General features: G+C 46.0%; 5 protein-coding genes across 6 annotated transcripts; 4 read left to right on the top strand and 1 right to left on the bottom strand.

Annotated features, from left to right (window-relative positions):
* Window positions 1-958: 958 nt before the first annotated feature.
* On the top strand, window positions 959-5,575 carry LOC6739729 (tropomyosin-2). 2 transcript variants are annotated; one of them, XM_044923250.1, is made up of 4 exons: window positions 959-1,103; window positions 3,167-3,813; window positions 3,876-4,053; window positions 4,360-4,764. In XM_044923250.1, exons 2-4 carry the CDS (start codon window positions 3,220-3,222, stop codon window positions 4,440-4,442), a joined length of 855 nt encoding a protein of 284 aa, XP_044779185.1. In that variant the 5' UTR covers window positions 959-1,103; window positions 3,167-3,219; the 3' UTR covers window positions 4,443-4,764. The 2 variants fall into 2 exon arrangements, with proteins under 2 accessions (XP_044779185.1, XP_016034578.1); XM_016172077.3 differs by lacking the exon at window positions 4,360-4,764 and adding an exon at window positions 5,274-5,575 and having other exon boundaries at window positions 960-1,103.
* A 1,615-nt stretch (window positions 5,576-7,190) lies between these two features.
* On the top strand, window positions 7,191-9,043 carry LOC6727991 (nuclear transcription factor Y subunit beta). The gene is made up of 3 exons (XM_002103307.4): window positions 7,191-7,551; window positions 7,620-8,185; window positions 8,245-9,043. The coding sequence occupies exons 1-3, from the start codon at window positions 7,373-7,375 to the stop codon at window positions 8,886-8,888; spliced, it is 1,389 nt and encodes a 462-aa protein (XP_002103343.1). The 5' UTR covers window positions 7,191-7,372; the 3' UTR covers window positions 8,889-9,043.
* Window positions 8,952-10,909, bottom strand: LOC6727990. The gene is made up of 2 exons (XM_002103306.4): window positions 10,572-10,909; window positions 8,952-10,514 (listed from the first exon to the last, which is right to left on the bottom strand). Exons 1-2 carry the CDS (start codon window positions 10,656-10,658, stop codon window positions 9,189-9,191), a joined length of 1,413 nt encoding a protein of 470 aa, XP_002103342.1. The 5' UTR covers window positions 10,659-10,909; the 3' UTR covers window positions 8,952-9,188.
* A 238-nt stretch (window positions 10,910-11,147) lies between these two features.
* On the top strand, window positions 11,148-11,409 carry LOC6727989. The gene has a single exon (XM_002103305.4). The coding sequence runs from the start codon at window positions 11,195-11,197 to the stop codon at window positions 11,375-11,377; it is 183 nt and encodes a 60-aa protein (XP_002103341.2). The 5' UTR covers window positions 11,148-11,194; the 3' UTR covers window positions 11,378-11,409.
* Window positions 11,410-11,521: 112 nt separating this feature from the next.
* Window positions 11,522-15,695, top strand: LOC6739731 (protein AF-9). The gene is made up of 3 exons (XM_039295068.2): window positions 11,522-11,680; window positions 12,152-12,372; window positions 12,444-15,695. The coding sequence occupies exons 2-3, from the start codon at window positions 12,186-12,188 to the stop codon at window positions 15,080-15,082; spliced, it is 2,826 nt and encodes a 941-aa protein (XP_039151002.1). The 5' UTR covers window positions 11,522-11,680; window positions 12,152-12,185; the 3' UTR covers window positions 15,083-15,695.
* Window positions 15,696-15,907: the final 212 nt, after the last annotated feature.

Here is a 15,907-nt window from a genome sequence, read left to right as displayed (position 1 = left end):
TTGGAATTTTTTGAAAATCAGCCAGAGCTATAAATCAATTAGGTTTTGAAGTTATAAAAGTCTATAAATAAAGTTTAGTTTAAATTGATTTATCTGAATTTCACTTTAAGTACAATTTATGGCTTAAGGAGAATATAAAGATCGGTTGTAAAAATGTTATTTAGAGACTATGGTAAATTTGGTGGAAGCTTCTTGACATATAATATTATTAATTTTAAAGAAGATGTTACGTCACAGAAATGTTGAAAGGAGAAGAAAATTGAACTGGATTTTGAGATGAATTGCTAAATGGATTCAGCGAGGTCGAACATATAAATAAGAACCACATTTAACCACATTTTTTAACATTTAAATATACATAAATAACTATAGACTTTCTTAGTTTGGAGTTTTGATAAGCATTTTTCCATATCGTTGCTGAATTGGTTAATAAAAAATAAAAGAAATACAGATTAAAGTCTTGAGTTATATAGTAAGTTAAGTGGGTTTGTTCTAGCAAAAAATTTGACGGGGACAATTAACACACAAAAAATCGGATCAATTGCCTTGCATTCGAGACTTTCGAAAGCAAAAGAACGGCAGGAAAAATGCTGGCCGATCAAAATTCCAAATATTTCTCAATATTTTTTTACCGAGCGAAAATAGATTTTCATCTCGTTGGACTTTTGCTCTTGCTGCTTGTGGCTATTTTTGGCCGTGTATCTGACGGATACACGCACACACACAAACGCGAGAGTGCTGTGAGTAAAAAATAAATTGAATTTAGATTTAAGAAGCAGAAAGAAAAGCGCATAAATTTCACGAGAATGCAGCCAAAGAGAGAAGCAGCTTTTGGGGAAATTTCGAGGGAAAATTTCGAGATCGCCGAGCAAAGTTGCGAAAGCGCTTTTCCACATATACATTTATTAATGGGAAATTTTTGAGGCGAGAAATTATTCAATACCGCGTTGGTGTGTGCCCCTCGTGTGTGTGAGTTTTTCCGATTTTCCGAGTGGCAGTGTGCGTGTGCGTTGGATCTTGGGGTCGCTTTCTGGGCTAAGCAACTTGGTCAGCATCAGTGTTCTCGGGGTTTCGACAGCGTATAGTGTGTTTGAAACGCTAAGGTTGGTCACGCCAGGATTTTCACCCGACAAGAATTAACTCAAAATAAATATAATTAAATCGCTCGCCTTTGCTGCTAACCAAATTGGCATTTTCAACTGATTTCGAGTGGAAAACAAAATTGTGAAAAGTGCATGGCATTCAAAATTATAAATTTTGAATTTTCCCCAAGCGGAAAAAAAGGAAAACCTTGTTAAACTTAAATAATTTGTGCATATGTATATGTGTCGATTAGCCTGGATATAAAGTTCTACGAAAAGTTAAAAGAGTGATATAAATATATTGGAAGTGAAATAAATGAATATATTTAAAAAACTAAAAATGAACGATCTAAACTACTTGAAAATGGAGATCTTATGATCATTTTTCGGACATTTTCAAAATTCGCTTATAAGGAATTTTGTAACTAAATCTGACGGCACCAATACCATCCAAAGAATATCTCTGTGTGTGTGTGTGAGAGATTTTTTTTGCACACACACACATGAGCTTCATTCGGAAAGCTCCACACGAATGGGACACATATACATATGCACCTTACACACCTATGGCACGCACAATTTTCACACACACAATCACACTCGACCGATAAAGTTTTCCTCGAAGAAAATTCTTTAAAATTAACTGCAGACAGACACCTGCCTGTCACACACACACACAGGCGCATTTATTTTTAACTCTGCCTGAAATTTATACGAAAAAGCTTTTCCGTCTAGCTTTCTGTGATCTCAGAAAACGAAGGCAGTCGAGAATCGTAGGTATTTATCCTTGAGATTGTTTTCGAGAGAGATATTTTGGAAAATATTAGAAACGTAGACGATTCCCAGATGCGGATACATATCGTATCTATCTGGGAATACATACAGGGCATAGCCACCCACACAGAATTGTAGATTTCAGAACGAATATTTCTAGCCATTCGTGAATGCTTCCGAAGGCCGCAAGATTTGCAATCTTAAAGATACATATTCGAACTGATTGAAAGCCCAAGTACTTTTGGCAAGCACCAACAATTTTAATGATGTGACAAGAAAATTGCTATTTAACATATTTTAAGTTATTTAAAATCTTTACAGAGAAATACTCATAAATCACATTTTAAACATCGCTTCTAGCGATAATATTTTTTTTTTGGGTGTCGCAAGACCTCCAAAAGATCAGCAACTACAACATAAATGACTTTGCCCCACTTTGGGTGGTAGCAACATAGATACACGAATACAAATACGAAAAGAATACGAATACGAATACTAATACGCCCACGCACCAAATGACCCCAAAGAATTGAATACTTTTCAAATTGCAATCGGTGGCGAGCTATATGTGTTGGGTATTTCGAAATAATAGGGGGAAACTCTAGAATTACATTTAGCACACAATGTCCAAAAAAGCATTTCTCCTATGCGTGTGTGCGAGTGCGACTGGATATTTTTTTCTCACATGCAAAAGCATATAAAGTTTATTTTTAACCCCACCGAATCGTGCAGCAAATAAACATATAAACATATAGCTCACCGACGGATCCGGATTCGGATTTTGAGTGGGCGTTTTGAAAATGGAAAATGAAAATTACGTGAGATCTTTTGAGAATGCTCGGCGTAGCCAAACAAAATGTGTTTACATTTAATTCTCAAATTTATTGCACGAACACATATGCACAGCATATACATACATATATAAAATTTAATTATACCTATGGATAACCTATAGAATGCGCCTGGATCGTTTAAATAAACCGATTTTGTCTTGCAGCGGAAACATAAAAATTCTGAAAGAAAAAAAATGTATAGTCAAAAGAAAATACAAGTTCAAAAGATCTGTAATTTATGAAATGAAATAAACATTTGAATATCTTAAGACAAACGTATATACATATGTAATAAATATGTTATTAAACGGTTGAAAGTTACAATTATAATTAAATAAAATAACCAAACATTTTATTAATTATATAATATTATATGCTTTATGGAAAATGTTTTTTCCTGCGCTTTGCAAAAGCATTTTGAAATCCTAAAAAATTTGCAAATTAAGGATTCATACTCATTTGTATCTTTTGGCGCAGTGCTTTTTTCCAGTTTTCTTCCCTTGTAAGTCAAAAACAAAAACACAAACACCATGGACGCCATCAAGAAGAAGATGCAAGCGATGAAGCTTGAGAAGGATAACGCCATTGACAAGGCCGACACCTGCGAGAACCAAGCCAAGGATGCCAACTCCCGCGCCGACAAACTGAACGAGGAGGTGCGCGATCTGGAGAAGAAGTTCGTCCAGGTGGAGATCGATCTGGTCACCGCCAAGGAGCAGCTGGAGAAGGCCAACACCGAGCTGGAGGAGAAGGAGAAACTCCTGACCGCCACCGAGTCCGAGGTGGCCACCCAGAACCGCAAGGTGCAACAGATTGAGGAGGATCTGGAGAAGTCCGAGGAGCGCTCGACCACCGCCCAACAGAAGCTGCTGGAGGCCACCCAGTCGGCCGATGAGAACAACCGCATGTGCAAGGTGCTGGAGAACCGTTCCCAGCAGGATGAGGAGCGCATGGACCAGCTGACCAACCAGCTGAAGGAAGCCCGCATGCTGGCTGAGGATGCCGATACCAAGTCCGACGAGGTCTCCCGCAAGCTGGCCTTCGTTGAAGACGAGCTGGAAGTGGCTGAGGATCGCGTCCGCTCCGGCGAGTCCAAGATCATGGAGCTGGAGGAGGAGCTGAAGGTGGGTCTTCAAGAGAAATCCCACTGTTCGCAAACCAATATTCATGGTATATTCCCAACTAGGTTGTCGGCAACTCCCTGAAGTCCCTGGAGGTGTCCGAGGAGAAGGCCAACCAGCGCGTGGAGGAGTTCAAGCGCGAGATGAAGACCCTGTCCATCAAGTTGAAGGAGGCCGAGCAGCGCGCCGAGCACGCCGAGAAGCAAGTGAAGCGCCTGCAGAAGGAGGTCGACAGGCTAGAGGGTATGTATCCAAGTCCCTGCGCCCCTGGCACATCCACTCAGCCATTTTCCGCGGAGGTATCTCTCCACGGGACACCGGAGATGCTGTCCACCGGAAGTGATCCGCCTCGAACGGCCGGATCGCTGGCTTCAACTAATGCTCGCATTGTACTTATCGCCATAAGGATATTAATAATTGTACTTAGTACTCTGCTTTCATTAATTGACGTTCCACATTCACACATCTCGCTCGCTCGCCCAATTTTTTTGAATATCTCTCTCTATATATATTTGTATAAATGAACAACAAACAAAATGCTTTTTGCAGACCGTCTCTTCAATGAGAAGGAAAAATACAAAGCAATCTGCGACGATTTGGACCAGACATTTGCCGAACTTACTGGATATTAAAAAAGATCACAAACAGAACTCACACAATGCCCCCAACCCCCCTTGCCCACCTCCCCCAAAAAAGAACACATTCAGTACAACCCGAATCCTATACAGTTTATTATATGTATATTGTATATTCTATTTTTGGAACGATTCCCCCGACAGTTTCAGTGTATTTACCGCCCAGCCCAACACGCCACACTTTTCTATACACTGTAAATAATCTGTTTAGTCTCCCGCTTGAATGTGGCCACACCCACACGACCAGTTCCCTACGCCAGTACACTGTAAAAATAAGTTCAGATCAAGCCAAACCAAGTTGCAACTGTAGTTAATACAGGTGAATTTATCAATGTACATATTGTTGTTTGTATGCCAGATTCTTACCCGTTGTGATGTGGCATGACCTCTTGACCCGTCTCGCCTTCGCACTCTATCTCAGTCTATGTCTCTATGTCTCTCTCTCTCTCTCTCTCTCTATCGTCTCGTCGATCATCAGTGGCTTTCGTTTCGAGCCAATTTCGCCCAGGCCTTGGTCGAGAGAATCTCTCGAGGATTGCTGCAACGATTGGTTGGATAGATCATATCCAGATCCCGTAGAGCACCCCATAGATAGTCCTAGCCCCCCTCCCCACCTAAAAACCCACGCACAGAACCGCTGACTAACCCAAAAGATCAAAAGATAGAAACGCCTGCCAGAACAGCGCGCCACTAATCCTAATCAATAACTCCATAAACTTGGCACACATGGTGTAAAGTTTGAGTGTTTTTCGTTCCGATTCCAATGTTGAAAAACCATATTTATGAATATCTTCTAACGCATTTCCAACCACCATTTGCACTCCGCAGACGAGTTGGGCATCAACAAGGACAGGTACAAGTCCCTGGCCGACGAGATGGACTCCACATTCGCCGAGTTGGCTGGCTACTAAGTTGGCCAACAGTCCCATACACCAAATCCACACCAGCAGCGGAGGAAGATGGAGACGACGACGAGATGGAGAACTCTACTAATTGTAAACGAATATCTCAAATTGATTTGGCCAGCACGAAGATCGGCGGCCGCAGATACCAAGAACAACATCCATTGTGTATGCAATTCTTTATAAATCTATATATTTCATAATAAATAAATAACAACAACAACCAGATCAACAACAGCAACAAAGCCAACAAGCAAAGAAAGCAAATAGAAATTCTTTTGTTTTATAAAAAGTAAAATTACCTAAAGTAAAAAGTAGCAGAATGTATAAAGTATCCCAAAACGAAAACAAGAACACGAATTTTGTATTTTTAAAGTCAATGTTTAAAAATATTAAGAAGCGCTTGCAGTCAGGCAATAAGTGCGAGAGAGCTAGAGAGAGTGCCCAGGAAAGAGATGGGACTAAAATTAAAATTTTAAGATCGCTCAGCCTGCTTTACTTTCAGTTTATATCTTACAATTATACCACAAACAAACAAAAAACACCCACAAAAAAAGTATAAAAAAATTTATAAAAACTTTGCTAAAAAAAAAAATTATATGTTTGATGTTTGCTTTCAATAATGATGCACAAAACCGAATTTCTTTGCCCTTCAGCGAATCGCACTGAAGTTCAACACAATTTTGGCGGATATGCAAAGTAGTTTTCAGTTTTTTCCACCGATTTCTCACACTCTTGGGAAACCCCATGGATGCTGAGCCGAAATAACCAAGTCCGAAGTGCGTCACCACTTCATCGGCGATGGATCACGATCCGCAAATCGAGGCCTTCATTGCAACATCTTTAGCATCCGCGCTAATTGTCAAAGCAATGAATAATGAAAGTTCAGATATCTGTATATATATGCATACATATCCACAGGGTGATTTCCAGAGATCAATTGTAGATTTGGGCAGTTCATCGTTTTGACCATCAATAAGCGAGTTAAGGCCGCGTACGACATGTGGGTCTGCTGCTGCTCTCTTGGCCAAATGGACTTTCTTGCAAACTGAACTCGAATTCAATTCCCATTTCTCCTCGCTCTTCTCGCGACGTTGGCCATAAAATAGTTATTAAATCTTTAAGTGGTGTATTAAATTACCCACTTAAAGCGCCAGTCATTATTTACATAATTTACATTATGCTATGGAAGCTGGCAGATATGCTCATCTTATGAAAGAAAAGAAAGAGTCATTTCGAGTTAAAGAAAAACGTTTGTTTTTAGCTTTTAAAAAGAAAAATATAGAATGGTTCGGAAATAGGAAATATATTTTAAGCTGGTATCTTTCAGATAGAAGTTGAAATATGTAAGATTATATTATACCATGTTTATATTGCCCGGGGAAGAACTAGAGAATCTCCAAAGTTACTTTCTTAGTTAACTTTCTTAATACCCAAATGAACACAGCACATCCAGCACACCCAACTCCATTTCATTGAAGTTTAAGCCAGCAGTTTTCGCTTCAATTGACAGCCGCGTCAATTACCTAAGTCTGGGCCAATTTGGATGGAGTGCAAACAGTGGGTCGGACCGGGCCGGGCCGGGCCACAAAAGCGGCGAGCGGAGCAGCGGAGATGCCGATGAAAAGCCCAATGACTTACATTTGCCCACCACAGCCAAGCGAAGGAGAAAGTGAAATTTTGCATTTCTCGGCGGCCGGCAGCAACAACAATGGGTCTTCGGTCTGGTTGGGTCTGGTCTTGGCCATTGCCATTGGCTTGGTAATGGAGCAGTGCGGCGGGAGCAGGGTAAAAGGGAAGGAAGAGACGATCAGCGAGCGGAGCGGACCAGGCCCAAAGTCAAGCGCAGAGCTTCAGTCGTGGTTTTCAGCTCGACCCAAGCGAACGGACGTCTTTGAAAAGCGGACGCGGCATAAACCGCACGGAAAACGCAACGAAATCGAAAGTGTTCACCACGCGACTGGAATCGCCAAGTGCTCAGCGAGGCGGGGGCAATATACCCATCCGTAAACATTACGTGTCACCATGCCGCCGGCTGGTCAACAACTCCGGCTTACGGCCCTTGTTTATCTGGCATTAGGTATTGCACTCTTATGCAATGGCAGCGATGGTGAAACTAGGCAAAAATACGCCAATGAATCACTCGTGGGCGCAGACGATCCAGCTCCAGTCTGGTCGCAGTTTCTCGAAGATTACGTCTTGAGGTATGGTTACAGGAGGCTAGGCTAGGGCAACACACTCATCCAGATCTTCCCACGCGTCTGTCTTATAGCCAAAGCAGCAGTAGCAGTGGCAGCCAGCGAAAGTCCAAAGACCTGCCTTATATGGGCGGGGACATGGGCGTCAATGGACCGCTCAGCTATCACTCGTCCGCCTACAAGCGACCCGGCAACAATATCTACATCACCAGGAGGATCGGCGAGGCGGTGGAACTGGAGCCGCATCTGCGAAAGCCCGTAGAGAGCCAGAGTCCCATTGTGAATCCTCAGTTCCGACCCATGACCAATCAAATGTTGCACCAGCAACACCAACAGATGCAGCAGCAACAACAGCAACAGCAGCAGATGCAGCAGCAACAGTTGCAGCAACGCCAGCAACCGGGTTTCCTGCAGCAACTCTTTGGCATAGGTGGCAGTGGCGGTGGTGGTAGCGGTAATCCTACTCAGCTCCAGCAGCATGTGCGACCAGTGCCGCTGCAACAGCAACAAGTGCAACAGATACCGCAGCAACACCCGCAACAGCAACATCTTGTGGGCGGTCAGCCGACTACATTCCGAGCTGTCTCCGAAAATGATCTTTATCTCCTGGGAGCCATTGAAAAGTTGGTATATCGAGTGGGTAAGTTGAAGTCACACCAAGGAGTTCTTGGTCTAAGTAAAAGCAAACACCCATCATAGATTACCTGGAGAGTCGAGTGCGCCGCTCGGAGCAGCTGATCTACTACCTGATGGCCGGGAACAATCAGAAGGAGGTGAAGGATCCCTGTCCCGCGAACTTCACCCGCATCAGCGACAACTGCTACTACATCAACAGCCAGCAGCAGGTGAACTGGAAGACGGCGAACTCTGCCTGCAAGGGTCTAAACTCGCACCTGGCCGAGTTCGAGAAGGTCTCGGAGAATGAGGAGATCATGGCCTATCTGCTGAACCAGCCGGCGCATCGTGGTCGCGATTACTGGCTGGGCGGTCTCAATCCTGGCCTACTCTGGATCTGGTCCAACTCGGCCAAGCCAGTGAATCCCAACATGAATCTCACATCCATTGCGATGGCCCAGAAGGGGGAGAACTCCACGGCCGCCAATCTGGTGGACAGTTCGGAGCAGACTGCAGAGGAAGCGACCAGCGAGGATGTGCTGAACAACACGGTGCAAATAGAGGGCAAGGGTCGCTGCCTACGGCTGAGTTACAATGCCGGAAAGCACAGCTATGTGTACTACGGACAGGAGTGCACCTCGCGGCACTACTACATCTGCGAACACGAGGACAAGACGCTGGACAACAAGATCAAGAAGATCAGCCGCGAGCTGAAGCTGTTCGAGTGAGGATGGGATGCAATCCAATCCGATCCTCATGTGATACTTCCAGTTACCTAGCCATATATCGCATAATTTCGAATGAATTTATTCTTGTGTTACACATTAAATATTTATAAATATTTATACAATTAATAAACATACCGGATAGTTTTCAAAACGTTTTTAAGGATACTTTGTTCTTGCACAGCGAAGCTTAAAGGATTCTTCTCTTTCTCCAACGAAAATACAAACGAGAATATTAAACAAAATCAATGCTGGAACTTCGTTCCGTTTGCGATAAGCGGAAGGTATACACAGAGATCAACGCTAATCCGGATAAAGGTAGTCCTGCAGGATGTTCTGGAAGGCTATCTTTATCTTGCCGCGATCACGGCCGTTCAGCTTTTGGATGTCGGGCAGCAGGCTCATCAGAAACATGGCATCCGGATCGGTCTTGCAGTCGCACAGCTCCGCACCGCCGTTGGACACGGATCCGCCCGACGGGTTGTTGGCTTCCAGACGCAGAGGAAGCGTTGATGGCGGCACCTGTGGATGTCCTCCATGCATATGGTTGTGCCCATGACGTTGACTCAAGTAGCTACTGCTACTGCTGGCACTAACACTACTACTGGGCGCCATCGGGGTGGCCACTGCCGCGGTGGATGGTGTGGGCAGTTCCGGCTCGGATAAGCCAGCAGTACCTGGAACACCACCTCCTCCTCCTCCTCCGGCGTGCGTTGTAGTGCTAACCAGATCCACGGGCTTGCTAAAAGTGGGTCGCACAAAGGAAATGTTTGGATGGGCAGTCGGCTGTGCGGAATAGTTGACTCCGGCCACTGCTGCAGTTGGAGCTTGCAGTTCCTGGGAACGCGGACGAATAGCGCCACGCATCTCGTCGTGGTAGGTGCGCATTTGGAGGCGACCCGAAAGCATTCGGCTAGCGTGTGAATGCTGGTTGGCATAACGACGCTGGGCCTCGGCTGATGAAGAGCTCGAAGTGGGCGCCATCTTGTGTGGGTCCTGGTCATCCTGTTCATCCTCCTCGGGCTCGTGCGCCTCTTGCTCGTACTCGTCCACCGGCTCCTCGCACTCCGACTTGATGTCGTTGCCGTCCAACTGGCTGTGGTAACGGCTGTTGCGCTGCTGCTCCTCCTCCATGATGTCATCCAGCTCGGAGTTGTTGTGCTCCGCCTCGTCAAAGTAGTCCAGATAGTTGTCCATCTGTTGCGCCGGTGGTGACTGGTGGGCGGAGGGCGTGGGTTGGCCACCAATACTGCTACTGCCCGGAATGGTCACTGAACGCTCACGCTGCATACGACTGGAAAGATTCGAGAGGTGTGCCAAGGCGTCCTGCACCTGTGTGTCCAGCGACTTGGGCTGCTGGTGCTTCTTGCGTAGATACGGATGCAGAAAGAACATGCGGTCGAAGTAGGACCAGCAGGGTGGCACCTTCTCCTCCAGATAGTTGGTGTACTCTCGTCGGAACGATATGCGCAAATTGGTCCACTTGGCCAGGCTGGCGCCCGGATTCTTTTCCAGCTTCAAGTCCACCTCGCGCCAAAAGTTCTCCACGTACGGCCGGCAAAAGTAGTACTTGTGCCTCGGATTGTAGATGGCCTCGTCGCGCTGCACAATTTCGATTAGTTTAAAGACCTGACAACAGAAATATGTCAATGAAATCATTTTCAAATTGCATATCCGTGCAAATACCTCCTCCGTTAGCCAGCGGGATGCACTGCAGCTGGCGTTGGGATTGCTGGACACGAACTGGCTGCCCGCGAAGTCGGTCGTCATCATGGGTGGGCTGGGGCTCCAAGGCAGTCGCTCCGATGGATTCACTTTTGGCTGACTTATCCAGCGTTCGCCATAACTTTTGCGAAATATTTTTATTGTTTTTCCCAAGTGTTCTTTTAAGTGCGCTGAACCAAACAGGCGGCGGAACTGGTTCCGGATCACAGAAGCTTTTGCTGACTATTTTGGTTTATGCGGGTTCCAGAATGCATTATTTTATTGTATCCTTAAAAAATCATCGTGTAATGTACAATTTTCCCATATAAATCATCTTGTCTGAATCCACGTGCTATTCTCAAAAGTTTAACCTGTAAGTAGCGAAAAGCGAAATAACATATGTTACTATTTCTAACCAAACACAAAACACATTTTCCACATCTAAGTACCACGCAGTGTTTGTCGAATTGTTTCTTTTCTCTTGAGATTTGCTACGTAGGCGGAATTAAAGCATTTGTGTCAATATTTGCAAATTTAAACATTAAAGGTATAAAATTGAGCAACTACCCCCGGGAAAATATCACTATCGCAACAGAGTAATCAAGATGAAGTTCTTCGCCATTCTTTTCCTTCTGTGCGCCATTGTTGGATTCGCTGCGTCCTCCAGCTCGACAACCACGACGGAAGCGTCCTTTGATGCTTCAACAACTTCGACCGCTCCATCTCCAGTTCCGTGCGGAAATGGGCCCCAAGGACCATGTGGCAAAAAACTATACTTTTTCTACTAAGAAACAAATAAAGCACTCTATTCCTTAAAAAATGCAACGAGTTCAAAATGAATTTAAACTAGATAAATGTAAAACTATTTTAACGAGCCACCCTACCAAACGTATATGCCACTTAGCGTATATATTCTAGTATATTTTACCCGACTCGAGTGTATTTTTTGTTGCCCCGAGCTTTGGTCACACTTTACCATTTTGGATTTTATTTTCTGTGTTTTTCCAAAATTTCTTCGATTCTGGCTCTAAGCTTTTACGTTTTTTCTGAAAATTGTGCGCATCTCCATGTGAATGCCGCACGGCGCGATAGTAAGTATAAAGCGCGGCTAGCAGGGCATGTGGCTAGAGGAAAACACGAACACGGCGAAAGCTTGCAACATGAAAAGTCCACATTGTGGCACACATTCGCTCACAAACAATAATAAATTGAACGCAGAGCGAATCATAACAAAAAAATGTCGGTTATCAAAGAATATTCAAAATGTGGCAGCCAGTGCGGGCATCCCGGTACCGGTTGGAAGGTTTCCAAAGCCGGGCGCAGACTTGGAGGACGTGACCTGCGACAGGATTCGCATTAGAAATCACGCATGCACCCTGAAGCCAAAGGAAGGAGCTCAATACTTGGCAAACATCTCGTTTGACAATCCATTGGGCCGTTCTACATATATATAAATGGCGATAATTTGTTTACGTCGCATCAAGCCTAAGAGCTTAGACACTCGAGTTGCATTGGTTTTGGCGCGCTAATACGTAGCATCTTAATTGACCACTTAATTGCAGGCAATCACTGGAACTTGATGCCCTACCCACAGGCATGGCGGTCAAGGTGCAATTCGAAATTGGCCACACGTCGAAGCTGCGCAGCAAGAAGACACCGCATCCGCAGGCCTTTACGCACGACTGGGAGATCTACGTCCAGGGCGTGAACAAGGCGGACATCAGTGCCTTTGTGGAGAAGGTGGTCTTTGTGCTGCACGAATCCTTTCCGAAACCCAAACGAGGTAAATGCGGCGATATATCATCGCAGTAGGTCAGTCGGATTAACTCTGTTACCCGAATTGTTAATTTTCAGTGGTCAAGGAACCACCGTATGCCATTCAGGAGTCCGGCTACGCTGGCTTTCTACTGCCTGTTGAGATTTACTTTCGCAACCGAGACGAACCCAAGCGCATTGTTTACCAGTACGACCTGGTACTGCAGTCCACGGGTCCACCGCAGCACCACGTCGAGGTAAAGACGCACATTTTCGAGGCGCCGTCGGAGGAGTTTCGCACGAAACTTATGCGAGGCGGTGGAGTGCCAGTGTTTGGAGCTAACATCGGTGCCGGCAGTCTCGCCAGAACGCTTTCGCCCAGTGTTGGCAGCGGTGAGACAGCGCACAGTAATGAGATGTCTGGTGTCAAAGCCAAAGGCGTACCTGGTACAATATCCATGAACGTGGATTTAAACACCGGCAAGAAACACAAGTCGCGCAGTGAGGATCCCGGAAAGAGCAATGCCTTCTCTGCGCTCTTCGGCCCGCCTATAACGAAGACCAGCGTAACGGCCAACAACATGGCCCAGGTGCCTGTATCCAAGCACTCTCCGGAGGCTAAAACCGCAGCCGTCGGCGGAAAGGGTGCGTTCCACGAGGGCAGGGAGAAGGCGAGCAAGGATCGCGATAAATCTAGCGGCGGAGACAAGCCGCGGGAGAAGGACAAAAAAGATCGGCATGGTCGCGACAAAGACCGAAAGTCTAGCAAGTCCGTCGATGGCAAGCACGAACGGGACAAGGAAAAGTCTAAGAAGGATAAATCACGGGACAAGGAGCGGGAGCGCGAGCAAAGCTCAGGCAACACCACATCTGCCAACGCCCTTACGGTGGCTACTTCTGTGGGAACAGCTGGAGGACTGGCTAAGCACACAGCAAGCCCTAAGCCTGGAAAGCCAAACGAAATGGGTGCGCCCAGTCCCAAGAAGACGGCAAATGATTCAGCCGCTGGTGCTTTGGCACCTACTTCCCGTTCCAAAGAGCGCGATGAGCACAAGTCCGTCAAATCCGAGTCCAAGGACAAGGAGCGGAGCTCCAGCAAGAAATCGAAGAAGGATAAAAAGGATAAGGACAAGGAGCGCGACCGCGACCGGGACAAGCAGCGCGATGAGAGCAAAGACAAGCGAATGCCCAAAGACGAGCGTCCTGGCCAATCCGACAGTCCGGCTGCCGGAAACCTTCAATCTGCCCACCTGCAGCAGCAGTCCCAGGTGGCCAGTACCGGCAAGGCCACGCCCACGTCGGTTGGCAGCAATAGCAGCAGCAGCATGGTCTCGAACATTGGAAAGCAAAAAGAGGAGACAACGGGCAAGCATTCCGAAAAGGCCGCAGAATCTAAGGGTGATAAGAGCACAAGCAATGGAAATGCGACGGACACCAAGAAATCCCACAAGCACAAGAAGAAGGACAAGGGCAAGGACAAGGAGAGGGAGCGCAACGATCGGGACAAGGACAAAGACAAGGAGCGCGACAAGGATAAGCTGAAGGAAAGGGAGAAAGACAAACAGCATATGACCGTTTCAGAGAAGTCATCAGCGGTCGAACCGTCGCCCAAAGTAGAGGGGGCCAGTCCTGCCACCGAGGGAGGCGCACCGGACAAGACCCCTGTTAGTGCTAGTGCCAGCAGCGGCAGCAAGAAGGAGAAACACAAAAAGTCCAAGGATAAGTCCTCTGCAAAGGATGAGAAGCGCCAACGGGAGGCCGGCGATAAGCAAGCCGATGCCAAACACACTGGAAAGTCACAGCAGTCACAGTCGGGTCAGAACAAAACGCCCAGCAACCTGGATCTTAGCGATATGGACTCAGCCCAGTCGGCGCCGGATCTTGCCGCCACCAATGCTCTGGCTGCAGCAGCAGCTGCCACCCTCCAGCACTCCGACAGCTCCAACAGCAGTTTTCCCGATCTACCCGCCAGGAGTAGCAGCCAGCAGAAGCCGACGAAGGGCAACACCGGTTCCGGCAAAGAGACGAAGTCTACTGGCAAGGAACACAAGGGCAAGTCCAAGCAGAACGACAAGAACCTCGAGAAGAACAGTGACAAGGCGGAAAAGCCGGACAAGACGCCGGACCCCAAGCTGGACAAGTCCGAGAAGTCGGAAAAAGAGGATAAGAAGCGCAATCGCAGATCCTCACAAAGTAGTAACAGTGGCAGTGGTGCCGGAGTCGCCGGTGCTTTTATAGAACCCCCTGTTAAGACCTCGAAAAAGGAGCAGGGCAAGGCGGCGGGCGAAAAATCGAAGTCGCCCTCGTTACGTCCAGCTAGGGAAACCAACTCCACAGGCACTGGAGCCGGGACGCCCAATGCCGGAGTCGGATTCCTTGCTCCGCCATCATCTTCGCCCAGCAACAACCACAGCGCAGCAGTGGCGGCCAGCTTAAATAATAATAATAATAACAACAACAACAACAATAACACGAACAGCAACAGCAGCCATTCGCCCGGTGAGATGACGACACCAGGACAGCTCCAGCTGCCCACGGAGTATTTGAGCGAGCTGCAGGAGCTGCACCACAAGATCATGACCCTGCAGGACAATGAGGAGTTGCAGCACGTCGTGGAGATGATCGCGGCCACCGGCTGCTACGAGATCACGCACAAGACGTTCGACTTCGACCTGTGCAAGCTGGACCGCGGCACCGTGCAGCGACTGCAGGAGTTCCTGGCGACGTCGGTGTCGTGACACTCCCTGACCTCCGCGACTGGCCCGGCTCTCTACAGCTAGACGATGCACAACCCCTCATGCACATAACCAAATCATTAAAGTTAATCTTTAGGTTAACGATGCTAGCCAAATGCAAATGAACTTGGCTCGCACACAGCCTCAATTCCCCTAGCTAGATCTTAAGTTGTTGGCCCGAGGGGCCCACAAGACCCAAACGATTTCGTTTTTCAAAACATTGAAGTCGTCCATTAGTTTTTGAGACTCATTTGTGTTAAGACTCATTTCGTTTAAGACCAATCTTAAATTATTTTGCAATTATACACTATAGCGACGATTTTAACGTTCTACGCATTTGCTACTTTTTTAAAATAATTTTTATTAATTTAATAAGTACACTAGTTTACACCAAGAGTGTACCTCTCTAAAACCTTGTTCCCCCATAGAGATCTTGAACTCTATAACACACATATGCAAATATTGTTTACTGAATTCTATGCAATAATTATAAATATTATCTTTATTTAATGACAGCCCGTATTTTATGTTAAAGGTTTTAAGGTACTCACCAAAAAAATAAAGATTGTAAACTAGTGCTAAAATCTTGCGAATAAACAACTACTTTTGTACGATATTTACGTACTTACTTTTTATTTGTTTTTAGTTCCTCCTACATTTACTCAATATATCATAGTTTCAAGTATTATAGTTAACCTATCTAAGTTAAGAGGCCTATATAACCAAATAATGTGCGCAGTGTATTTTAGTCTACGGTTAATCTGCCTAAGCGATCCGAACAACGGAAATATTAAGATCTTACTTAAGAAAGGGATTAGCATCAGCCTT

The sequence above is a fragment of the Drosophila simulans genome, chromosome 3R (genome assembly GCF_016746395.2).
Source record: "Drosophila simulans strain w501 chromosome 3R, Prin_Dsim_3.1, whole genome shotgun sequence".
NCBI classification, from domain to species: domain Eukaryota; kingdom Metazoa; phylum Arthropoda; class Insecta; order Diptera; family Drosophilidae; genus Drosophila; species Drosophila simulans.
Note: the sequence above shows the minus strand (reverse complement) of the source record. Positions and strands in the feature narration are given on the sequence as shown.